The following is a 22,303-nucleotide window of genomic DNA, read 5'->3' on the forward strand; positions in this document are numbered from 1 at the left end:
AACGGCGAAATTAATGCTCCCCAAAGGGAAGCGACCCCTGCCCAAGGGGCCACTCCCCACAAACAAATCCCTGGTGGTCTAGTGGGCCTAATTTTTTTTTTAAAACACGCGATCTGGCCCGGGGGGCCAGAGACATCCATACATATTGACCCCAAAGGGGAGTGACTCTTGCCCAAGGGGCCACTCCCCACTAAATGCACCCTGGTGGTCTAATGGGCCGTTTTTCACTAACAGTTTGTGAAATTCTGTCCCCCCAGGGGGGCAGACTAATCCAAAATGTATGTGCCCATAAGGGGAGCAACTCTTGGTTAAGGGGCCGCGCCCCCAAACAAAACTGACTATAAAAAACAAAAAAACATGGCCCCAAAGGGGAGTGACCCTTCTCCAATGGGCCACTCCCCACTAAATGTACCCTGGTGGTCTAGATGGCCGTTTTAAATAAAATGTATTGAAATTCTGCCCCCCAGGGGGCAGACACATCCAAAACTAATGTGCCCATAGGAGGAGCGACCCTTGCCTAAGGAGCTACTCCCCCAAACAACAAAAAACACTTGACAATTCAAAAACAAAAAAAATCCCTGGCGCTAGTGGGCATTCTGCTGCACGATCGCCCGATCATGTAGCAGGAATGCACAATAGAGGCATTGAGGGAAAGGAAAACCCTCTCCTTTCCCCTGATGCCTCTTTTGTTTAAATCCCCCCCTCGCCAGCCCCAAAACTTTCCTGTTTGTTCCCTGACGCGCTGGAAGCAAATGGTTTCCTGCGCGATGGAGAACAAAGGGGAACCTCCAATGACATCAGCGCGCCTCGACAATCACATGGGGGTTTAGAAAGATACTGAAATCATGGCCCCTGGGCACCTAAATCTCAGAGTAAGATCATGAGCAACCAGAAAGAGGACCTAGTCAAACGCTAATCCCAAGAAACTAGAACAATGTTATACTCCCACCCTTACTGGAAACTATGATGACCAAAAACAGTATAGCTTACACAGTATCAACAAAGATGGATTTCCAGGTTGAAGTAGGAAATAAATAGAATGATGGCCTAAGTCTAATTTCATCTGGGTATCGATAGTATGAACAGCACCATAGAAACTCGACAACTCTGGATAAACGAATAAATCGGAATTGTGCAACACTCTTAGTTAAATATGAAATAACTTAAAGAAATTCTAACACTTCTACTCATTGCATGATACTTAAACCATTCCCAAAATGCTTATGAATTACATGACAGGCTTATTTTTACACTTAGTTACCTGAACATACATCTATACATATCTCTTACATTTTAAAACACTGCAACTCTTAACTTGTGTGGCTAAACCTTACCAAAATATCCTTCCTAGTTTCAAACACTTACCTTTAATAAGTATGTCCAAAAACATCTTCACCTACACCACAACACTAAATAGCTCATGCCAACTAACAAGCAAATAGTCAATAATGCAAAATTATCCAGAACTTAAACATCTGCCTCCATAAAACCCAACTTTCTCTAAATCATAAACGACATGCAACTAATCAGTCTATCAACTCTAATAGAGTGGTTTAGCCACTTTGCCGCCATAGTGCGGCGGTTAAGCGGAGTAGGCGCCGCTGTAGTGCCCGTGACGGCCGTTGGCCAACCGAAGCATGCAAGGGGTTAATATGAGACTAACTGAAATACAACTAGCACTAGAAATTTACTCCGGTCTCCAAGGAGTTGTATGTTACGCATCTGCAAAGTACATAAAGGAATAGTCAGGAGTAGTAAGCACTATATACATTCATAATACAGTTCCCAATACCATTACATTCAAGTGCTTATGATGCAGTTTCATTTTCCAGTTTCTTATATTTATGGTGATTAAATTGGGTAACGTCAGAGGCCATTGGTGGCAAGTTAAATTGTTTCCCTCTAGTTTAATGTACCAGCTATCATACCTGTACTGGAGAATCATTCTTGTATGGGATTATGTTTTCTAGTATCCTATATTTTTAATAATTTTTTCAAACAGTTTCTATTATGTTTTCACAGTTTTCATGTAAAATTAGGTTAGCCACTGTACTTTTATCTGTTTGTTTAAGGGCAGTTTCTTTTTACTTTTTTCAATTATTTGTTTTTATTTGTGCTGATGCGTACACCAAAAGCATTATGGAAATTCTTAGTAACATTTTTAAGTTTAAGTGTCCATGGCCCTATGTGTCTTCTAACTTGCACTTAAAGTGTGATGTAAGAACCAAAATCTCCACTCTGGAAAAAGCGATCTAGTATCACTGTGATCTCATTACAGTATACATGCAGATCTGTTTACAAACCCCTGGGGCCATTTGAATCACTGCTATTTCATGACCGTATACATACAGACCTGCTTGCCAGCCCCTGGGCCCCTAGAATCACTGCTGTCTCATTACTGTATACATGCAGACCTGGGGCCCCTTGACTCACTGCTATCTCATTGATATATACTTACAGACCAGTTTGCAACCCCATGGGACCTCTTGAATCACTGCTATCCTATAACTGTTTACTTTAAGACCTGCTTACAGGGACATGGGCCCCTAGAATCACTGCTATCTCATTAATGTAAACATGCAGACCAGCTTACAGGCCCCTGGGCTCCTTGAACCACTGCTAGCTCAATACTGTATACTTACAGATATGCTTATAAGCCACCAGGCCCCTAGAATCCATGCTATCCCTTTACTGTATACATGCAGATCTGGAGCCCCTTGAATCACTGCTATCTCATTAACATATACATACAGACCAGCTTATAAGCCCATGGGTCAACTTGAATCAGTGCTGTCTCATTACCGTATACATGCACACCTGCTTACAAGCACCTGGGGGCCCTAGAATCACTGATATCTCATTAATGAAAACATGCACAACAGTTTACACGCCCCTGGGTAGCTTGAGTCATTGCTATCTCATTACTGTATACATGCATACCTGCTTACAAGCGCCTAGGGTCCCTTGAATCACTGCTGTCTCGTTATTGTTTGCATCACATCCTACCTTTAAATCAAAATAAATATCATCCTTCATCTTTTTCATCCAAATCGTACTTCACAAAAGCAGTGGTCCCCCAAGGCTCGATCATGTCACACATGCTTTCTCAACATCTATATGCAATGTCAATTAATTTCATCTCACATGCTTTAACTATGCAGATGATACACAGATGCTCCTTAAACTGGAAATCCCCAAAGACTTTAGAACTCACAAATCTTCTGTCGCCTCAGAGCCATTAATCAGTGGATGATATGGAGCCATCTCAAATTGAATGCTTCCAAAACTGAAATACTCAAATGTGGCAATTGGAAAATTATGATCCACACTGCTCCAGGCCTGACAATCTGGGGCCAGCCCCTAAATTATTTAAGGAAGTAAGAAACCTTGATTTTACCATGGACTCTAACTTATCAATGAATGCCCAAGTGGACAAATTACAAGGATCCAGCTTCTTTACCATGAAGACTCTTTAACGCATCTTCCCCCGCCTGGGATTTCCACATAGGGTTCAAGCTACTATTTCTCTTGTGCTGTCTGAACTTGATTACGCAAATGACCTCTACAATAGTTAATCTTTATCAACTGTGAAAAGACTGCAGCGAACTCAGAACTCTGCTGCCAGAGTACCCGTACATGTATAGCCTCAACCCACAGTTCACCTGCCTTGAGGGCCCTCCATTCGTTATCGGTTGCCAGAGGATCCACTTTCAAGCTGCTTTTTCTACCCACGAAATAATACATGGAACAAAACCACTTTTCATTAGGAATAACATCACCAATAATATTCAACAAAGGAACCTCCACTCAAGATTGGCACCTACCCTCAAAACCCAACCAAGCAAGAAAAAAAACCAATGGTGGTGACATCTTTTTCTGTTCAAGCAGCCAAACTATGGATGTAATTAACCCCCAAACATCAGATCCATGTACAACTATCTTTCCTGTAGAACACTACTCAAGAGTTGGCTCTTTCCTACATAACCACCATACTAAAACTTAATGTACAGCATACCCCTATGTTTGTAAACATCTATAATTTGCCTTATATGTATGTATCTAGATATGTGTATTTCTTTGTACAAATATGACTAATAACTATGTTTTTAAAAAGTATATTCTTTAGTCTTCTTAAGAAATATGCATATTACTTATAATATATATATATATATATATATATCGGGTCAAGCCCTTTATCAATGTGTCAACACGAGTGTTGCACCGAAGCTCATTTTAAAGTGCAGCATGCGTTCTCATACAGAAAGTGAGGTAGGACTACTCATTGGTATTATTTTGAGCGCCATCTTGGAATGTGCAAATGTATTTTTAAGCTTATTTTCCTAGGTGAATGGCCAATTCTTCCCCACTGTTAAGGCCTGTTGGAATTTTAGTTTGCAGGTCGATTATGTATCGGGATTCGAGGCGTCTGAGTTTAGTGAGTCTATTACCACCCCTCTCATGCTCAGGGACTTGATCGATCCCGAAGTATTGCAAATCATCCCTGTTGCTACAATGTTTGATGGCAAAATGTTTAGCTACAGGTGATGTCATATCTTTATTTGCTATGGCACGCATGTGCTCCAGGACTCTTAATTTTACACTCTTGATGGTACTCCCTATATACCTTTACTTACAGGGGCACATTAAGCAGTAAACCACATATGGTGTTTGGCCTGTGATGACGGAATTGATGGATCTATGATTTTTTAGACCAGGTATTTCGTAGCCTAAGACTCTCTTGCTATACGCGCAAGCTTTGCATTTTCCGCATTCAGGACTATGACACCCTTCGGGCTCAATCAGTCGGAGGAACTATATATACACCTTTAACCAAATTGAACTTTTGAACCTTCCTGTTATCTCCCGCCGACCATGAACAATTTTAACTTGATTTCTCCCCTATTTAATTTTTCACTACCTCACCCATTATTGTCACTTGATTTAAAGCTCATGTGTGAAACTGGCTGCTGTTCCACTGTACACTAACTTGCCCACCAGAGGGCAGTATTTTTTGCAATAGAATGGGAATTAGTGAATTGGAACCCGAGTATAGGGACAAAGGTGCACTGCTTATACACTGTATTGTTGCTTGATTAATGTGACTAACAGGAAATGCTATGACTCGCTAACGCTGTATAAATCCCAAGGATACAGTACAGTGTTTATGATTAACTCAGCTACAATGTAAGCCCTTGGGGACTACCAGTCCCATCAAGCACCACACGGTATATCCGTCATAGCCCACTGGAGGGCGGGATTCCAATACCAATGGGTTCTCTATGGCTTTCCCATAATGAAATGGTATTTACGATGAAATTGTTAATTTAACCAAAATGTCAAAATGAACAAATGTGGACAGCATGCCATACAAAAATGAAGAAAGGTAATGCATCCCCAGGCGCTCGCTGATGAAAATGCTTAAAATAACTATACCAGTGCAAGGCAGGTAATTCCCAAACTACCAGTCCCAGAACACCCGGAACCAAGGGGCGGGCTCTAGAGACCGAGGGGGTGTAACTTCAATGTTTTGCTTGTTTCATAAAACTGTGAGCCTCACAAACCAAACTGACCGTGATCAAGACAGCGGATGCTGTCGAAACGCGTTGGTTGCTTTTTGTTGTTTGAATCCCCTACATGGATTGATGAAAATAAATCTTGAATTCTCACTGAGATAAGCGTGTCAGAGCCGTCTTTTCAGCGACTCCACTTCTCCCCGGGACCGGGGAAAACCTGTTGTAAATATAAATATATATATATATATATATATATCCTGTTTATTGGGATGTATGAGCGCACATCGCAAATGATTCCAACGCGTGCTTTTACCACGTGCCAAAAACATTGCAAAGACCATCACACCGGCGTTTTAACGCCAATGCGTTGTTTCCTATGCCAAGTTGAATACATTGCACACTGCAAATACGCACGCCATTACAACGTATACGTGCAGTCCTACCACAGTTTCAGATTTTTTTTCCAAAATGTGTGATCCCGCCTCTAACCCCCGGCCCCCACTTCCTGAACTGCAGAAAACTTCATATTAATTGTTAATATTCCTTGTTTGTGGACATTATGATCGCAAACTGCAGAGTCTCCTAACTTTTAAAGAAACCATGTTTTTTTTGTAGCTCTGGCTTTCCCCCTTGTGCAGTAAGGGCCTCGTCGCGAACTTGCACCGATGTGAACGTTACTAATTTGCAGGCATTGGATGAACCATCCGAACAGTCACAGTAACTGCAGTTGTTTGGTGTTTCTCGTGTTTCAGTGGAGTCACAATCCTTTAGTGAGCGTGAGCATGTCTATAGTGTTTATATCCAAAGGGTCCTCGTTTATCACACTGTTGTCCGTGCATTACCACTTTATTGTCTTTTTCTTGTGTACCTATTTAGTATTTAGCCTGTGATTGTACTATAAATATATTTATGTATATTAGGATATTGGAAATGTCGTTACAAGAACTCACAAACCTAGCTAGCCATCCACATCTGCCTTGCAAGTGTGATAACCCTGACTGAACCCTACACCAACTGCGATTTAAACCTTGACTGGCTTTAACCGTCCACACAGGATTAGAGACGGCTTGGAAGGCCAGCTTTTCATCCCAGGCAGAACACTCTTTGCACTCTTTACAACGATGATTATACATCGCAGTTGCATTATTCAGGGGTAAAAGAGGACTGATACAGTCCTTTCCACATGTGCTGTGTGGGCGGATGAGCGTTAAAGTAGAGCACCACAATGTCACACCTGTCCACATGAGGGCACCGCAAGCTCATGTCTGCGCACAGCATCTCAAGCACACAAAGCACTGCAAGCTCATGTCTGCGCACATATTGATTTATTCTATCACATCGTGCGATCTACACATCGTCACCAATGTAATCCCATTGCATCAATTACATCACCACACGTCATAGTTGTAGCGTTAAAGTAGAACACCAAATTGTCACACCTGTGTGTACGTCACCATACGTCATAGTTGTATGTCACACCAGTTCACACCTGTGAAGCACATAAAGCTCATGTCATCATATTCATCGTATTGATTTAAAGAGTACTGATTACGTCACCACACAGGCATTAATGTCATCCCATCACATCAGGCCCACACATCATCTCAAGCAAATAAAGCGCATGTCATCGTATTCATCGAATTGATTTAAAGGGTACTGATTACATCACAATACAGGCATTAATGTCATCCCATCACATCGTGCGATCAGATGTATGTCACCACACGTCAAAGTTGTATGTCACCACAATGTTATCGTATTCATCATATTGATTTAAAAGGTACTGATTACGTCACCACACAGGCATTAATGTCATCCCATCACAACAGGCCCACACAGCATCTCAAGCACATAAAGCTCATGTCATCGAATTCATCGTATTGATTTAAAGGGTACTGACTACGTCACCACACATGCAATAATGTCATCCCATCACATCGTGCGTTCACGTGTACGTCACCACACGTCATAGTTGTATGTCACCACAATGTCACTGCGCAACTGTGCACAGCATCTCAACATCGTAGTCATGTCAGGTAAATGCGTTATTGTATGTCACCACAATGTCACTGCGCAACTGCGCAGAGCATCTCAACATCGTATTCATGTCAGGTAAACGCGTTGTAATAGCACGCGATGTGGAAGACCCTGCGATGTAACAGGATTCGTTGTGGAGACATTCTATGTAAACGTTTCCGCGATGTAAAATGTGCATTGTAATGCAACCGCGATGTGCGCTCATCGTTGTAAAGGGTGTTTGCCTGTTTATAGTCAATGCATAGGTTTCGTTTGTTATTTGATTAGATGCGTATGGGTCCATGTTTCATTCATCTATCACAATATCTAGGTATTCTAAAAATAAGTTATACAAAATAACAATAAATTACCTTCAAGTACAACAACACTTGAAAGTCTGAGTTTGTACAATACAACTTTAAAACTCAATATATTATATTGCTTATATATGTATACCCTTTCTATGTAGTAATGTTTCTACATATGTATTACTATGATCTCCAAAATAAACATTTCTAGTCTCTCCCCCCTCATTAGCTCACCAAAAACCTCATTTTACTACTATGATCTCCCAAGCAAGCCTTTCTAAATTCTTCCCTCATGTATTCCTTCTTTGACTCATCCCAAGCCTCATTTTACCACGATGATTTCCCTAATTCCTTTCTAGAGACTCTCCTCCATCCCTCTTTTTACTCATGTCAAGCCTCCTCTTACTACTATTCTCTGCCAATTAACACTTTGTAGACTCATCACTCCTCCCTCTATTATCCTATTTAATCCAACTAAGAGACTTGTATGTCCACCGCTCAAATTAACACATTTCCCTATACTAATCCACCTCTAATGCTTTTTGGGTTCCAGAGTAGCATGCTGCTTGCCGAAAAGTGCTTCGATGCCTTGTCAGGGACAGTAAGTACTATATAAATACAATTACAAGAGTTCTACTTAGGTTCAGCACAAGTTGAAGCACAAGCAGAGATGCATTTTTCAATCACTGATTGTGCTAATAAAACATTCTTTTAGATCAAAGAAGTGCAGATCCATTTTAGTAAAGGTGTATGGGATGGGGATTTTTCCAAGGCCGCCTTGTTTAGACCCTCCAACTGCTTGAGATGATTGGTTGATCACCATCACACTTCACTGTGGGTTACTTCTGCCAACTTAGTCACCTTCGTGCCTACATTATTACATCACAGGAACAAACTTTTTCCTTGAGCCTGGACTTGTACGTTCATATAATGCATGCATAATCTCTTAAATTAACTGCATGTGCCCTTCGTAGTATCAACATTGTACTTATTCTGCTTCCTTTTGTAATTTATAGTCACACCTACTTATTTGTACATGGAAGTTTTCCTTTCCTGTTCCTACTGCATCTTGTGCAGTTGCTATATTCATCATGGTAGAAATCCCTACTTCCATTTCCTGGTATTTCATGATTCTCAGTCAATTTACTAGAAGGACTGCCTAGTTTCAAGGTACCAGTACTTAGGTAATTGTAGCAATGCTTATGTTTGGTGCTACTGCGGTTTCCAAGCTTTTTTTCTATTATCAGGGTGTATCTCATCATTACAGCTTAGCAGTTTTTACTCCTCTTAAGCTCATCCGTTCAGTGTATGAATGCTACTTTAATTTTATATCTCTTGAAAAGCTTCTGGCTTATCCACCAGGAATCTGAAATCTGCCTTAAAAGGGACGGTCCTGCCTGAACTGCAATGTCATGCCCATACTACAATCGGTGCCAAATAACCTCAGACATGTTTTGGCTTCTTTGAGATTCGTTAGAGAGGTGCAGCTTGAAACCTAGGGCAAAGCAATCCACGGGAGGTGTATTTGGGCATATCTGTCCCTGTAAGGATGGCTTGCTAAAACAAAAGATGAATGACTGTTTATTAGCCCAGTTCATGCATCAACACATAAAGTGACTATTACTTCAATTGGGTCTGATCCTACGTATATCCCACTTTTGTTAAGCCTATCTTCTTCTACAGAAAGGAGTGAAGAATTTGCTGTCATGAAGTGGGGCTAGAAGTTTTTTCCTCACAGAGGGAAAAAGTATTATTGAACTTTGATTTGATTGGAGAAATTTAGGAAAGTGTTCAGTATCCACGTGGAGAGGAATACATGTTTTGTAATTCGTTTAATCAAACATCTAGAAGTAGTTTACATTAGTGCATAACCTAAGACACTTATTAGGAATGTAAAAATAGTTAACAAAATTAGTATTTATGTATTACTTATGAATTCAAATAATCATATGACCATTTAAAAGTCAGCATTACTCTCATATCTTTAATTCCAAGAAATGTATTGCCACAAGGATACAACACACCCTCATGGCAGTTGCTGTTAAAACATGCCATTCAAGACTTCCTTGCCTTTTGCTTTAAATTCCGCTCCCTTTCGCCTTGAAACTAATTCCCTCCATAGATGAACTCCAGGTACTCGACAATAAACGTTTAGCCACTTACTTCATCTGCTTTTAGTCCACAGTAAGATGAGCTGATCCTTTTGATGTTATTGAGGATTCTAGCTATTAAAAACATAGGTCAATGTTTTAAATTCACTTTCTCAACAAGTGTTATCAGTAAGAGAACTTACTGCACTCATTGCATAACTTTTTCAGTATATATCACTATCTGTGATTATTTTCCCTACTCTCCTTTACACCCCTAACAATACCTAATTCGCAAATCCATGGCTGAGGCATTTCTGTTAACCTGTAAAGGTAATGTTTCAATAAATGTAGTTTACCCGGTTCTTTTGTTAGTGGAGCAGCTGTGAAGCAGCTGTGAAGTTCTTTATTTAATTTTTTCAACAATTATCTTGCCTTTTAGCATTTGAGGGTTTAAGTGCCCTCATTATGTGTGTCAGATTCCATGCTTTTCGGTTGCCTTGCAGAATGTTTTAAAGACACGTATTTGCATATTAGATATTTGTCAGCAATCTTGTTTTAAAAAAGTTTCACCATTTTTTGTGTGGGAGCAAATAGTCATATTTGTTCTAATATGCAGTGGAGTAGGTGCAAATCAGAAATAACCTGACTCTTAGGAAGCAGAGATAGTTTACAAGATTATACAAACACACATTGATCTCAATTGTGGTTTGATGATAAATGTATAAAAGACCTAAACAAAAGTGTATGGTTAAGATTTTATATATGAAGATGCATTTTATTTTATCTACCAGAGTCGTGCTAGCAGCTGAAAAAAGATGATTGTCAGATAAATTAATAAAGATTTGTTTCTCATATTTCGCAGACCGGGGATTCTTGTTACTATGCAAGCCTTTTCGGAGGAGGACAGGAAACAATGGATGGAAGCTTTGGATGGGAAAGAAGCTGTAAGCTCTCAATTTATTTACATACCAGTGTCTGCGATGTGGGCTTTTAAAGGTTTATGACTATTAAAACATTTATACGAAGTTCTTAATTGAAAATGTCAGCCTAAGTTATTTCCAAGACCAGCAGAAAACAAATGACTGAAGAGTAACTATTATAAAGTGAATGTTACATAGTGAAGATTATGCTAGGTGGCTGCTACACTTCACTCTGGGATATCCATTTCACATTAGCTACAGGGTTACATAATGAAGTCCATGATAGGTTCACAGTTTTGGTCTTTCTTTTATTGTATATTTGGCACTGTGGGTATAAATTAACAAGAGTTGGAGTTTCACTCTCGCAGCTGGTCTTGCGCGAAGTGTACTTGAGCTTTTACACATCTGGAGAACTTTAGTCCGTGATAGTTGCCATGCATTACATAACTTCATGTAAATTCACAGTCTAATCCAAATTCTGTAAACTTTTTTTGTTCCTCAATTCCTCCTCTAACAGACCTGATGGCAAAAACTAGTGCTTACTTTGAGCTGGTGGTTGCTGGTGGGGACCACCAACACTTATTTTTTGGAAGCAACACTTATTTCTCCGCACCTGATATTAACCGCGAGCAAGAGAGAGAAAAACACACACACAGAAAAAAGGGGGAAGATAAAGCTGGAAAAACTGTCCAAAAGGGAGAAAGCGAGGACCGGCAAGAGTGAAATAAAGATGAAGGTGGCATCTGGTAGTGGATTAAAGAGGCCTGGGGTGAATTCAAGACTATGCAGCCTTGGTATTTGGTCTGTTGACCTTGAATAACGCTGGCCATGGGTTTCTGAGCAGAGCTTTGGGAACTGACAGACATTCTTTACTTTACAAATTAAGCATTGGCAACAGCACAAGTTGCTTGGAATTGCCTGAATGCACAACAATCTACCAGCCTCTATACAACTATATTATAATAGAAATAACATGAGAAATAAATAATACAATCCGTAACGTATGGATGACAGTTCCATTTACTATAGATAAATACATTACAAGAATTGATTGCTAAAATAACAGTTCTAAAATACTTTTTTTATCCTAACAGTTTAACTGATGATAAATTAACAATTCAGTTAGTAACAAGTCAAATGTTCTGTCTCATTCCTTCAGTCCTGTAAAATATAAAAAAATGTGTGGTGTGCTATCTTTAAGCCTTTGTGTTACTTTGACTCTGTGTCTATGCATCAAATACTCACTTCCTCTAAAACCTGTGTAGCAGGTAGCTTTACAGATATACAGTGACCTATTTTCTGTTTTATAAAAGTGTCCCCTTTTCAACCTTCATACTTGATTGTCATTCTTAATTCATTTCAGGTTGCCATAAATACAAGCTTTCAACATAGCACTTGTGTTCATAAGACAATATCCAGTTAGGTGTCTACTTCCTGAATCCCTTTTGGTCAGCTTGATTATTCACAAGAACTGCTTTCCTAAATAATGCTATAATTCCTGTACACATAACTGTAAAAGTGTCTCCTGCTATCTGGAATGATACGCCACATGTTTGAAAAAAACCCTATTTCAATTTTATCCTTACAACCATTAACATTGCATAGTATTCGGTCACTAGTTTTTTTAGCTATGACCACCATGTCCTATATACTTTGAGCTGTTTTGCCTCGCGAAATAATGACCGATTCAACATAGTAGATACCACAAATTTGATTTCCCATCTTGGGCCTCTTTCTAGTCCAGTTCATCTCCAAATTGGAACTCTTCTCCACAGATATTCTGTCCCAATAACTCTGTCTTTGAAGCATCAGCCAAACACTTGTAAAGTCCTTATAGTGTTGACTGATTGTCTCCTTCCTCCGCTGCCTGTGATTTGAACCTCGTTGGCCAGCGCACTGAGTAAGCAACTGTAAGAAGCACTGTCCTAGAAGCATCAAAAAGTGACAAGTGAATTGCAGATAGTATAGAAGTGCACTGCCAATAGGCCAAACAAACCGCATATAGGGCCCAGAGATTCTGGTCTCTTTAAGATCTAAAAAAAGTGCGGGTGTTGGCCAACGACCAACACTGGGGAGGTATATAAAGGTGCTTCGAGTGCTTTGCAGCAGAGGAAGTACTTTTTTTTTTTTAACAGGGTGCTTGGGAAGAGCTTCATTAGCAGCCTGATTGTTTTTTTTGATTGTAATGGCAATCAGTGTAGGCTGCACCAATTGTCGTAAAATAAAATTAAAACAAGTTGATGGGTTAATTTTACTTTCACTGCATCAGTGCCTGGGGGTGGGCATTTCCCAGCACCCCCAGGCACTGATTACTTTGGGAGAGGTATCGTTGGAAAGGGTAGACTCTCCCACTTTTCAGTAAGTACTGTTCATTTCTTGGAAAACAGAAAGATTGGGATAGTGCCAGACTGATTCCATACACCCCCTCAGGATATGTTGGCCTATAGTCCTTCTAGCTCACAGTGCTAACATAAGTGCCCCTAAAAGTGACAAGGTAACAAATGGTTTTGGCAACTTCAGAACATGACAAACCTGACCTCCAAAAAATTGCTCAGTCACTCGTTTTCACTCAAGAGATATACAAGAAATACTCAGAGGCATTTTCAATATTTATTGAACCATTGTGATTCTTGTATAAAATATATGCACTGCAATGGTTATTATATAGAAGCACATGAAAGTGATTAACAATATAAGGACAGTGGAAAAAATTCACGATTCCACTATCAGGCTAAAACAGTGTACACATGCTGGCATATAAGAACTGTGTATAGGGTACTCCGACTATCCGTTTCCTAACCCAGTTGCCTAGGGTGGCTGTTTTGCCAAGAATCCCCTACTGGATGATCTAAATCCCCATTACCTGAAGGCAAGGTATGTAGGTTACTGTCTTGGTCACACGTTGGATATCCCTCCACGCATAGGGTAAACATGAATTAGCCATGCTGAAATGCCGAAAAGAGTGATGGCCTCACAATGATAGCAACGCAGAAGAACATGTGTATTTATAACAGCATCCATGTTTCCATGTCGAGGCTTCAGCCAAGCTGACATTGTTTATTGTGTCTGCGATAGCGCCGTCGCCTAATGGACGATTAACAAACAAGAACATTTGCACAATGTATGTTCAGGTCTTGTACTGAATGTTTAAGGTGTCGTGAGAGTGTACTAATGAAGTGGTATTGTAAGCAATGTGTTTTCAGAGAAACTATTACTAAACTGTCACACAAAAAAACTGTGTCAAAAAGTAATTATGTGGAAAAATAAAACAACTTTACAAATGCATACATGTAAAATGGTAGTGTTTCTTCCAGGGCCTAACTTAGCCACGTGACACCCACTCCGCGGACATAAGTTGACTAAAAGCTATCTAATAAAAAGAAAGCTATCCATAGCAATGCCACAGCATGTGTCTATATGAAAGGTGCTAACATCTAAAATGTATTTAAAAAGGGAATCATACTGTTTGAAAACCAAACAATACAGGAATCCATTGTTTAAAAAGATAACTGTTATTAAAAAACAAATGTAAAAAGAATTTAGTATGGTAAAAAACGGGCTGAATCAAAATGTTCCCACCAAAAGAAATAGGCAATTGTTTGTGTTCTGAGTGGTAGACAAAACATTTCTGTTCCCAGCAGCCGCAAACGATGATCCCAGAAGCACACCTCAGAGCAGGTTTATGGAGTAAATGTGTTCCCATCCAACTCCCACAGCAGCTGCTTAACCACAGCTAGTGAAAAGTCTGCAGGATCAGAGCCAAGATCCATTTCACCAGGAGCAGAGGCACACCAGGAATGCTCGTAGAATGCTTTCAGAAGCAACTGAATACACAAAGGACAGCAATACAAATGGCCCCTTAAGGGGTCCAGAGGCTTAACCGATTGCAGTCCAAGGCGCACTCAAAAGTGCACAGCGAAATACAGGCTGGGCACAATAAAATCACACAGTAAATTCATACAAGCCAAAAAGATAAAAAGCAATGCTCATTCAATTCCTGAAGCAAGGGTGTGCCGAAACATTGTACCATGCGTACACTGCAAAACAGCACATGTGGTAGTGCCGGTTCGCTTTGGTCTTGAAATTGGACATCCATTACGGAGCAGGAAAATTAAAATTACAGTCCTGGCAATCAGGAACAGGACAGCGAAAGACCTTCAAAAATGCTTCCGAGCACGGAGTGAATAAATGATGAAATGACTCTAAAATTGATAAGAAGGTGTTAATCCAGCCAGAGCCTAAACTTTTTAAAATGTGCGCTGCCCTCGCGTTATGAGACATGTTAAAAAATGTGCTGCACCAATTCTCCAAAATGCTATGGGAAATTAGTGCAGAGTAGCAACTGTATTTCAGAAGAAGACATTGCAACTTGAAGATCACCTTTGCAGATGTTAAGTCCACATCTTTCTGAAACAACAAGGTTTTCCATTTGCTCAGGTGATCAAAATGCACGTTCGAAAATGTAATCGAAGGACACAGTGGTGCCTCCCTAATTGTACAGGCAGGTGGAAACATTGTGTACAGCAACTGACCACAGAAGAAACTGTGACAAGTAGGCAATGCCTGGTCTCATCCCGATATAGAAAACAGTGGTCCTGGTTAAGTTACAATTTATATGCAATGTTCAGTATCTAACGCATCTAAATAACACCCACCATAGATTCATTTATCATACTTAAGACAGTAGAAATAATATGTATACATTTAGACCAAGTGTATATTTTTTTATGCATTTATTTATGCATATTTCATATCGACGCAATATTACTTTTGCGAGCTTCCTGTAATGATTGGCCCTTTGAAGTCGAGCCTCCAACTTGATTGTCATCCAGCGGCTGCACCGCGAGTTGCTCATTTCCAGCCCAGAACCCCAGAGGTCGGACCACGGACGGCACGTTTTAACGCGCCCAATAACAAAGAATAACAGGACGTAAGCCTGGAGCAACCTGCATATATTTTTCAGGAGCAGTTCCGCAAATTTCACCGGAGCGCCACCAGGCCCACTCCCAGACGGCAAAGATTCCTACCGTCTTGATGATGCTCTCACAACTCTCAGTCCTGATGAAGACCCCATCATGAGGCAACAGTCACCCGTACAGCGTTCTTTGGGGGTCGAAACGTAGACCACGCTAATCTAGCACTACATAGGACATAAAGATATTAATGAATTTTAACCTATGTTAGATGCATTTTTGGAACCATGTACATAATGATTGTAAAGGCATCTTGATTTCTACGTGATGTTCTTGAACCAGTCACACCACCTTTACCCGGTCCCTCACAACTTGCACATTTCCCCTTCCTTTTCTTCTGAGAGCACATTGAAATGTAATGACTATATAATTGCATTTTAGTCTTTATGTGTTATTCATGTTCTTGGATATAAGCTCAAAGCTCGCAAAAGTAATATTGCGTCGATATGAAATATGCATAAATAAATGCATAAAAAAATATACACTTGGTCTAAATGTATACATATTATTTCTACTGTCTTAAGTATGATAAATGAATCTATGGTGGGTGTTATTTAGATGCGTTAGATACTGAACATTGCATATAAATTGTAACTTAACCAGGACCACTGTTTTCTATATTGACATTCGGACCCAGGTCCTGGAGTTTGTAGGGTTAACCCCTTTTTCACTCCTGGTCTCATCCCGAAGCAACCCTGATCGTTCAACATCAAATAACTCCCATTCGAGAGCAATCTTAAATCCGGATGAATCATTGCTACTGGGAACTCTTACAAGTAGCAAGGTTTGCCCCGTGAAGCGGAAACTCCTGGCAAACTAGGAAACCATTCAAAGCATTCCCGCAGCTGGAACCGCTGAGAAGAACATCAGTTTCCTTATTCTGACACAGGTATTTGAAAGGTAATTCCAATACTTATGTCCCTACCCTTCCCCTAACGCTTCATTACTGCCAACTTGATGGTGTTCTAAGAACTATTGGAAATAGAATGTCGATTTTGACACAGTAATGAATCCATGGATTATCCAATTCTCGGAAGATGTTGCAGGAACAGTGAACAGCAGCCTTTCTAATTTCTCTATGTGTAACATTGTGTAAGTTGCATCTTTGCATGCCATGAGTATTTGCTGTTTTGTCAGTGTCTCCACCTGGATATATTCATTCTTCACTACTTCCACCAGACAATCCATCAGGTTCTGGTGAACTATTGTGACCTGTGCCAGACTGTCCAGCATGGTCACTGCCCACGCCCTGCTCAGAAGCAGTGTCCTCAATATCCGCGGCATGTCTGACCTTAAGTCCAGCTACCTTTTTTCTTTTTTAATTGAGGTTTCGATGCTTTAGGTTTGTCTTCCTGTTTAATGATGTAGTCAGATGTGCATTGTGTGTCCTTTTTCGGTTTCACGTGCTCCTCTGATCTGCTCCCTGACAGTCCTCCTCTCTCCGTACGCTTATCCGATAACTATTGAAAGGAACAAGACAAGTGTGTATCAGTAACCTGTCCAGTGGTCTAATATCATGGTTAACCAGATTATAGCGTTTCTCAGTGGCTTCCTGTGGAGGAGATCCACCCCCATTTAATTTTGTCTTTGTTTTTCTTATTGTCTAACTTCTTCTTTGTGGAAGATTCGGGTGCTTGCTTAGTTATCCTTTTCAGAATTGCTTTCTAGTTATGGTTTACCAAGTCTGGCTCCCAAATTATCTCTGCCCAGCATAGCATAGATTTCTTCGATAATTTCATGTCATTTGCACTTCTGTTACTTTGGAGATAAATCCCATAGATGCTGGTGTATAGCCAAAGCTGCTGCCTCTCCCTTTATATTTACATAATGGCAGATACTGAAGTAAAGTTGCCCATCAGTTTAATTCCTAAATAAAGGGCAGGTGCTGGCCAGTAATCTTTCTGGATCTGTTCAAGCACTTAAGGCAAAACAGCTAATACAGATTTACCATTTGTTCTGGTTTATACTGCAGCAGGGACTGTACCCCACGTGGTGCAGTCTTCCACGGGGTAGCCTTCCCCATCGGCAACCAAATCATTAATATTCTGTGTATTTCCTGTGGTCCCATATGGGGGAAACACAGATTCAAGCGGCGGACTTGTTTTTTGTGCAATCCAGAATGGAATCTCCTTCCACCTGGTGGGAGCCTTACCCAGTAATGCATTTAGTGTTTGTGTACTGATGCCCGGGGTAGCTAATTGTGGTTGTGCAGCTTTTGCAGTCAGCATAGGGTTAAATTTCATTGTTTGCATAACGAATTGTGTCAAACATCTGTAAATTGTCACTAAGTGTTTGTATAGTCGCCGCAAATTGTGCTGCTGTACCCCTAAACCTTTCAAGGTAATGAATGTTTTTGGCACCCTCAGAACATGACAATCCTGACCCCCAAGGATTCGGGGTAACAGATCTAGAACCTTTTAGCTCAGTTTCTCGTACTCACTCAGAGAGAGATACAAGAAATACACAAGAGGGCGTTTTCAATATTTATTTAACCATTGTGGCTCTTGTATAAAATATATGTGCTGCAATTATTAATAGACCGAAGCAGACGAAAGTGATTAGCAGTATAAGGACAGTGAAAAGAATGAACAATTCCACCATTGTGCTTCAACTGTGTTCCTTAGCGTTATTCGTACAAGCGCCAAGATGCCTCCGGGTAGTCGTGCGCTATACAAATACGTAATTATCATTATGATTATATACTGGCTTTTAAGTACTGTATATAGTGTACTCCTAATATGCATTCCCTTACCTAGTTGCCAAGGGCGAGTGTTCTGCTAAGAATCCCCTACTGGATGATCTAAATCCCCATTACCTGAAGGCAGGGTATGTAGGTCCCCGTCTTGGTGACAAGTTGGACATCCATTCAGTAGTTGTGGAGTTATTTAAAGAAATTTCCAGTTGTATTTATATTGATGCTGTGATCCATAACCCCTTCTGATCTTGTGCTGATATCTGATTGGCTACCAACACTTCAAACCAGGAAGTGTTGGCAACCATCTTGTGACTTGGTTGAACCGGATCACAGAAAAAACATTACCTGCAGTGTGGGAAACAATCTAACATGGAGTTGGTGTCCATGTGCAATGCACACTAAGAGGAGTCGAAGAACATCTTGTAAATCAGGAGATTTCTCCAAAGAAAAACAACTTGCAAAAGTCTGAGCCCAACACTAGTTGGCAGAAGTATACTAAGCATGTACATCACTACAAACCGGTGCTATATCTATCTAGATACACACATACCCACTCACACACACACACAGACTCACACTCAAACTCTCACACACACTTCTTATTACAGCCCTGAAAACAAGAAGAAATGACAAACTAGAAAAGTTCTTTGGCACTTCTATGAATGATATCACAGCAGCACAAGCAACATATTCTATCATTGTGACATTACACCTGAAGAAAATATCTACTACATACTGGCCATCCTTGGAGAAAAGGAGCTGGGCTCTGCTACTTCTTTGAGTGCTCCACTTCTTAAGTGCTGCCCGATCTTTGACCTCTCTAAATGACCTTCATTGGTATCAAGACATCTCTTCATTTAATCAATCAATCATGCCATTTATAAAGCGCACCACATACCCGCGAGGGTCTCAAGGCACTGGGGGGGGGGGGGTGCTGCTAGTGGTCGAGGAGCCAGGTCTTGAGGAGTCTTCTGAAGGCCGGTAGGTCTTAGGTCTGCCGTAGGTTGGTGGGGAGGGTGTTCCAGGTCTCAGCGGGGAGGTGGGTCGCTTTTCGGATGCGGAGGATGGTGGCGAGGACGTGGCTGGCGGAACGTAGCTGGCGGGTGGGGGAGTAGAAGTTGAGCCGTCTGCTGGGCTGGTCTTGTGGAGGGCTTTGTGTGCCTGGATGAGGAGTTTGAAGGTTATCGTCTTGTCGACGGGGAGCCAGTGCAGGTCTCTCAGGTGGGGTGTGATGTGGCTGCGGCGGGGGATGTCTAGTATCAGACGTGCTGAGGCATTCTGGATGCGTTGCAATCGTCTTAGGAGCTTGGCCGATGTTCCTGCGTAGAGGGCGTTTCCGTAGTCTAGCCTGCTGGTCACGAGGGCCTGGGTTGACCGTTCCTCTCGTCTCGGTGGGGATCCACTTGAAGATCCTGCGGAGCATTCGGAGGGTGTTGAAGCAGGATGAGGAGACAGTGTTGACCTGCTTAGTCATGGAGAGGGTGGAGTCGAGGATCATCCCCAGGTTGCGTGCGTGGTCGGTGGGTGTTGGTGCTGTTCCTAGGGCTGTCGGCCACCAGGAGTCGTCGCAGGCTGAGGGGGTGGAGCCGAGGATGAGGACCTCCGTTTTATCAGAGTTCAGCTTCAGCCGGCTCTTCCTCATTCATTCGGCGACGGCCTTCATTCCTTCGTGGAGGTTGGTTTTGGAGGTGTGAGGGTCTTTGATGTGGGAGATGATCAGATGGGTGTTGTCGGCGTAGGAGATTATGTTGAGGTTGTGCTGTCGGGCGATGTGGGCAAGCGGTGCCATGTAGATGTTGAACAGCGTCGGGCTGAGGGAGGAGCCCTGGGGTACGCCGCAGATGATTTTGGTGGCAGTGGAGTGGAAGGGTGGGGGGGGTGGATGCTCTGAGTTCTGCCGGAGAGGAAGGATGAGGTCCAGTCCAGGGCCTTCTCTTGGATTCCAGCGTCATGTAGACGTAGTGTGCGGTGGCAGACTGTGTCGAAGGCGGCTGACAGGTCCAGGAGGATGAGGGCCACTGTTTCTCCATTGTCAAGCAGGGTCCTGATGTCATCGGTGGCGGCGAGGAGGGCGGTTTCGGTGCTGTGGTTGCTGCGGAGCCCAGACTGGGACAGGTCCAGGATGCTGTTCTCCTCAAGGAAGCGGTTCAGCTGTTTGTTGACAATTTTCTCGGTGAACTTCGCCCGGAAAGGGAGCAGTGAGATGGGTCGGAAGTTCTTGAGGTCCTTGGGGTCTGCCTTGGGTTTCTTGAGTAAGGCTTTGAACTCTGCATGCTTCCAGCTTTCTGGGAATGTTACTGTCTCGAAGGAGATGTTGATTACTTTCCGGAGATGGGGTGCAATGGCTGTGCTGGCTTTGTTGAAGATGTGGTGAGGGTATGGGTCTAGCGGTGATCTGGAGTGGATGGTGTTCATGATCTCGCTGGTGTCCTATTGTTGATGCTGGTCCATGAGAGCAGTCGGTTGGTGCAGGTGGTGGGCGTGATGGTTGTTGGGGCGGTAGTGGCGTTGAGGCTGTCGTGGATGTCGGCGATCTTTTGGTGGAAGAAGGTGGCCAGTGTGTCGCACAGGTCTTGCGAAGGCGGAATGTCATTGGTGTTGAAGCTGGGGTTGGAGAGTTCCTTCAAGATGTTGAAGAGCTCTTTGCTGTTGTGTGCGTTGTTCTCCAGGCGGTATTCAAATTAGGCCCTCTTGGCCTTTCTGATGAGTTGGTGGTGTCTGCGGGTGGCGTTCTTGTGGGCTGTGTACCTGTCCCGTGTTCGTTCGCGGAGCAAGTTCTTCTCCAGTTTACGGCATGTTCGTTTGGAGGCCTGGAGGTCTTCGGTGAACCACGTGGTTTTCTTGTTGGTGTGGCTGTTGGAGGGAGTCTTGAGCGGGGCGAGGGTGTTGGCGCAGTCGGTAATCCATTCTCTGAGGTTGCGGGCAGCTGTGTCGGGGTTGCAGGGGTCAGCGGGTGGGCACTGGGCCAGGGTGGTGATTAGCTGGTCTTCTGTGACCTTGCGCCAGCAGCGTCGAGGCATCAGATGGGTGCGTTGGTGCGTGGTGAGCTTCCTGAAATGAAAGTGGGTGCAGTGGTGGTCGATCCAGTGGGGTACGGTGGTCTGGTTGAAGGAGACAAGGGGGCTTGCGGTGAAGATTGGGTCCAGTGTGTGGCCGGCGGCGTGGGTTGGTGTTGTCGCAAGCTGTCTCAGTCCGAGGTTGTCGATCTGGGTGGTGGAATTGGTGTCGTCGTTGTTGTTCTCGAGGTGGAAGTTCAGGTCTCCGAGGAGGATGTAGTCTGTGGAGGCGAGGGTGTGTGTGCTGATGAAGTCGGCGATGGAGTCGCTGAACAGTGTTCGGGGTCCGGGGGGTCTGTAGATGAGGGTTCCTCTGAGGGTGGTGTTTGGGTCCGTGTGGATCTGGAAGTGCAGGTGTTCGGCGGTGCTGAGGGTGTCGTCGGTGTTGGTCGAGACTCTGATGGTGTTCATGTGGACAATGGCGATTCCTCCTCCTACGCCATTGGTGCGGTCCATGCGGGTGATCTTGTAGCCTTCCGGAATGGCTATGGCGATGTCGGTAGCTGAGTTGGGGTTCAGCCAGGTCTCCATCAGGAAGGCGATGTCTAGGGTCGTAGAATCGAGGAGGTCCCATAGTTCGACAGCGTTTTTGCGGGTGGATCGGGTGTTGAGGCGTATGCAGCTGAGGTAGTTGGGTCCTTCAGTAGGTTGTTTTTAGGGCCAAGCGCTGGTGAAGCTGCAGTTCCGGCAGGTGAAGGGTCCTTGGGTACGCTTCGGGATGGCCTGGTAGCA

General features: G+C 42.6%; 1 protein-coding gene across 3 annotated transcripts in view; it reads left to right on the forward strand.

The window, feature by feature from the left end:
• ARHGAP10 (Rho GTPase activating protein 10) overlaps positions 1-22,303 on the forward strand; it is a 1,108,509-nt gene that overhangs the window by 523,546 nt on the left and 562,660 nt on the right. For all 3 annotated transcript variants that reach the window (XM_086962271.1, XM_086962272.1, XM_086962274.1), the window contains exon 11: positions 10,790-10,871. In XM_086962271.1, the coding sequence (XP_086818397.1) occupies positions 10,790-10,871 (82 nt within the window). The remainder of the gene's footprint in view (positions 1-10,789; positions 10,872-22,303) is intronic.

The sequence above is a fragment of the Lissotriton vulgaris genome, chromosome 3_1 (assembly GCF_964263255.1).
Source record: "Lissotriton vulgaris chromosome 3_1, aLisVul1.2, whole genome shotgun sequence".
Taxonomy (NCBI): Eukaryota; Metazoa; Chordata; class Amphibia; order Caudata; family Salamandridae; genus Lissotriton; species Lissotriton vulgaris.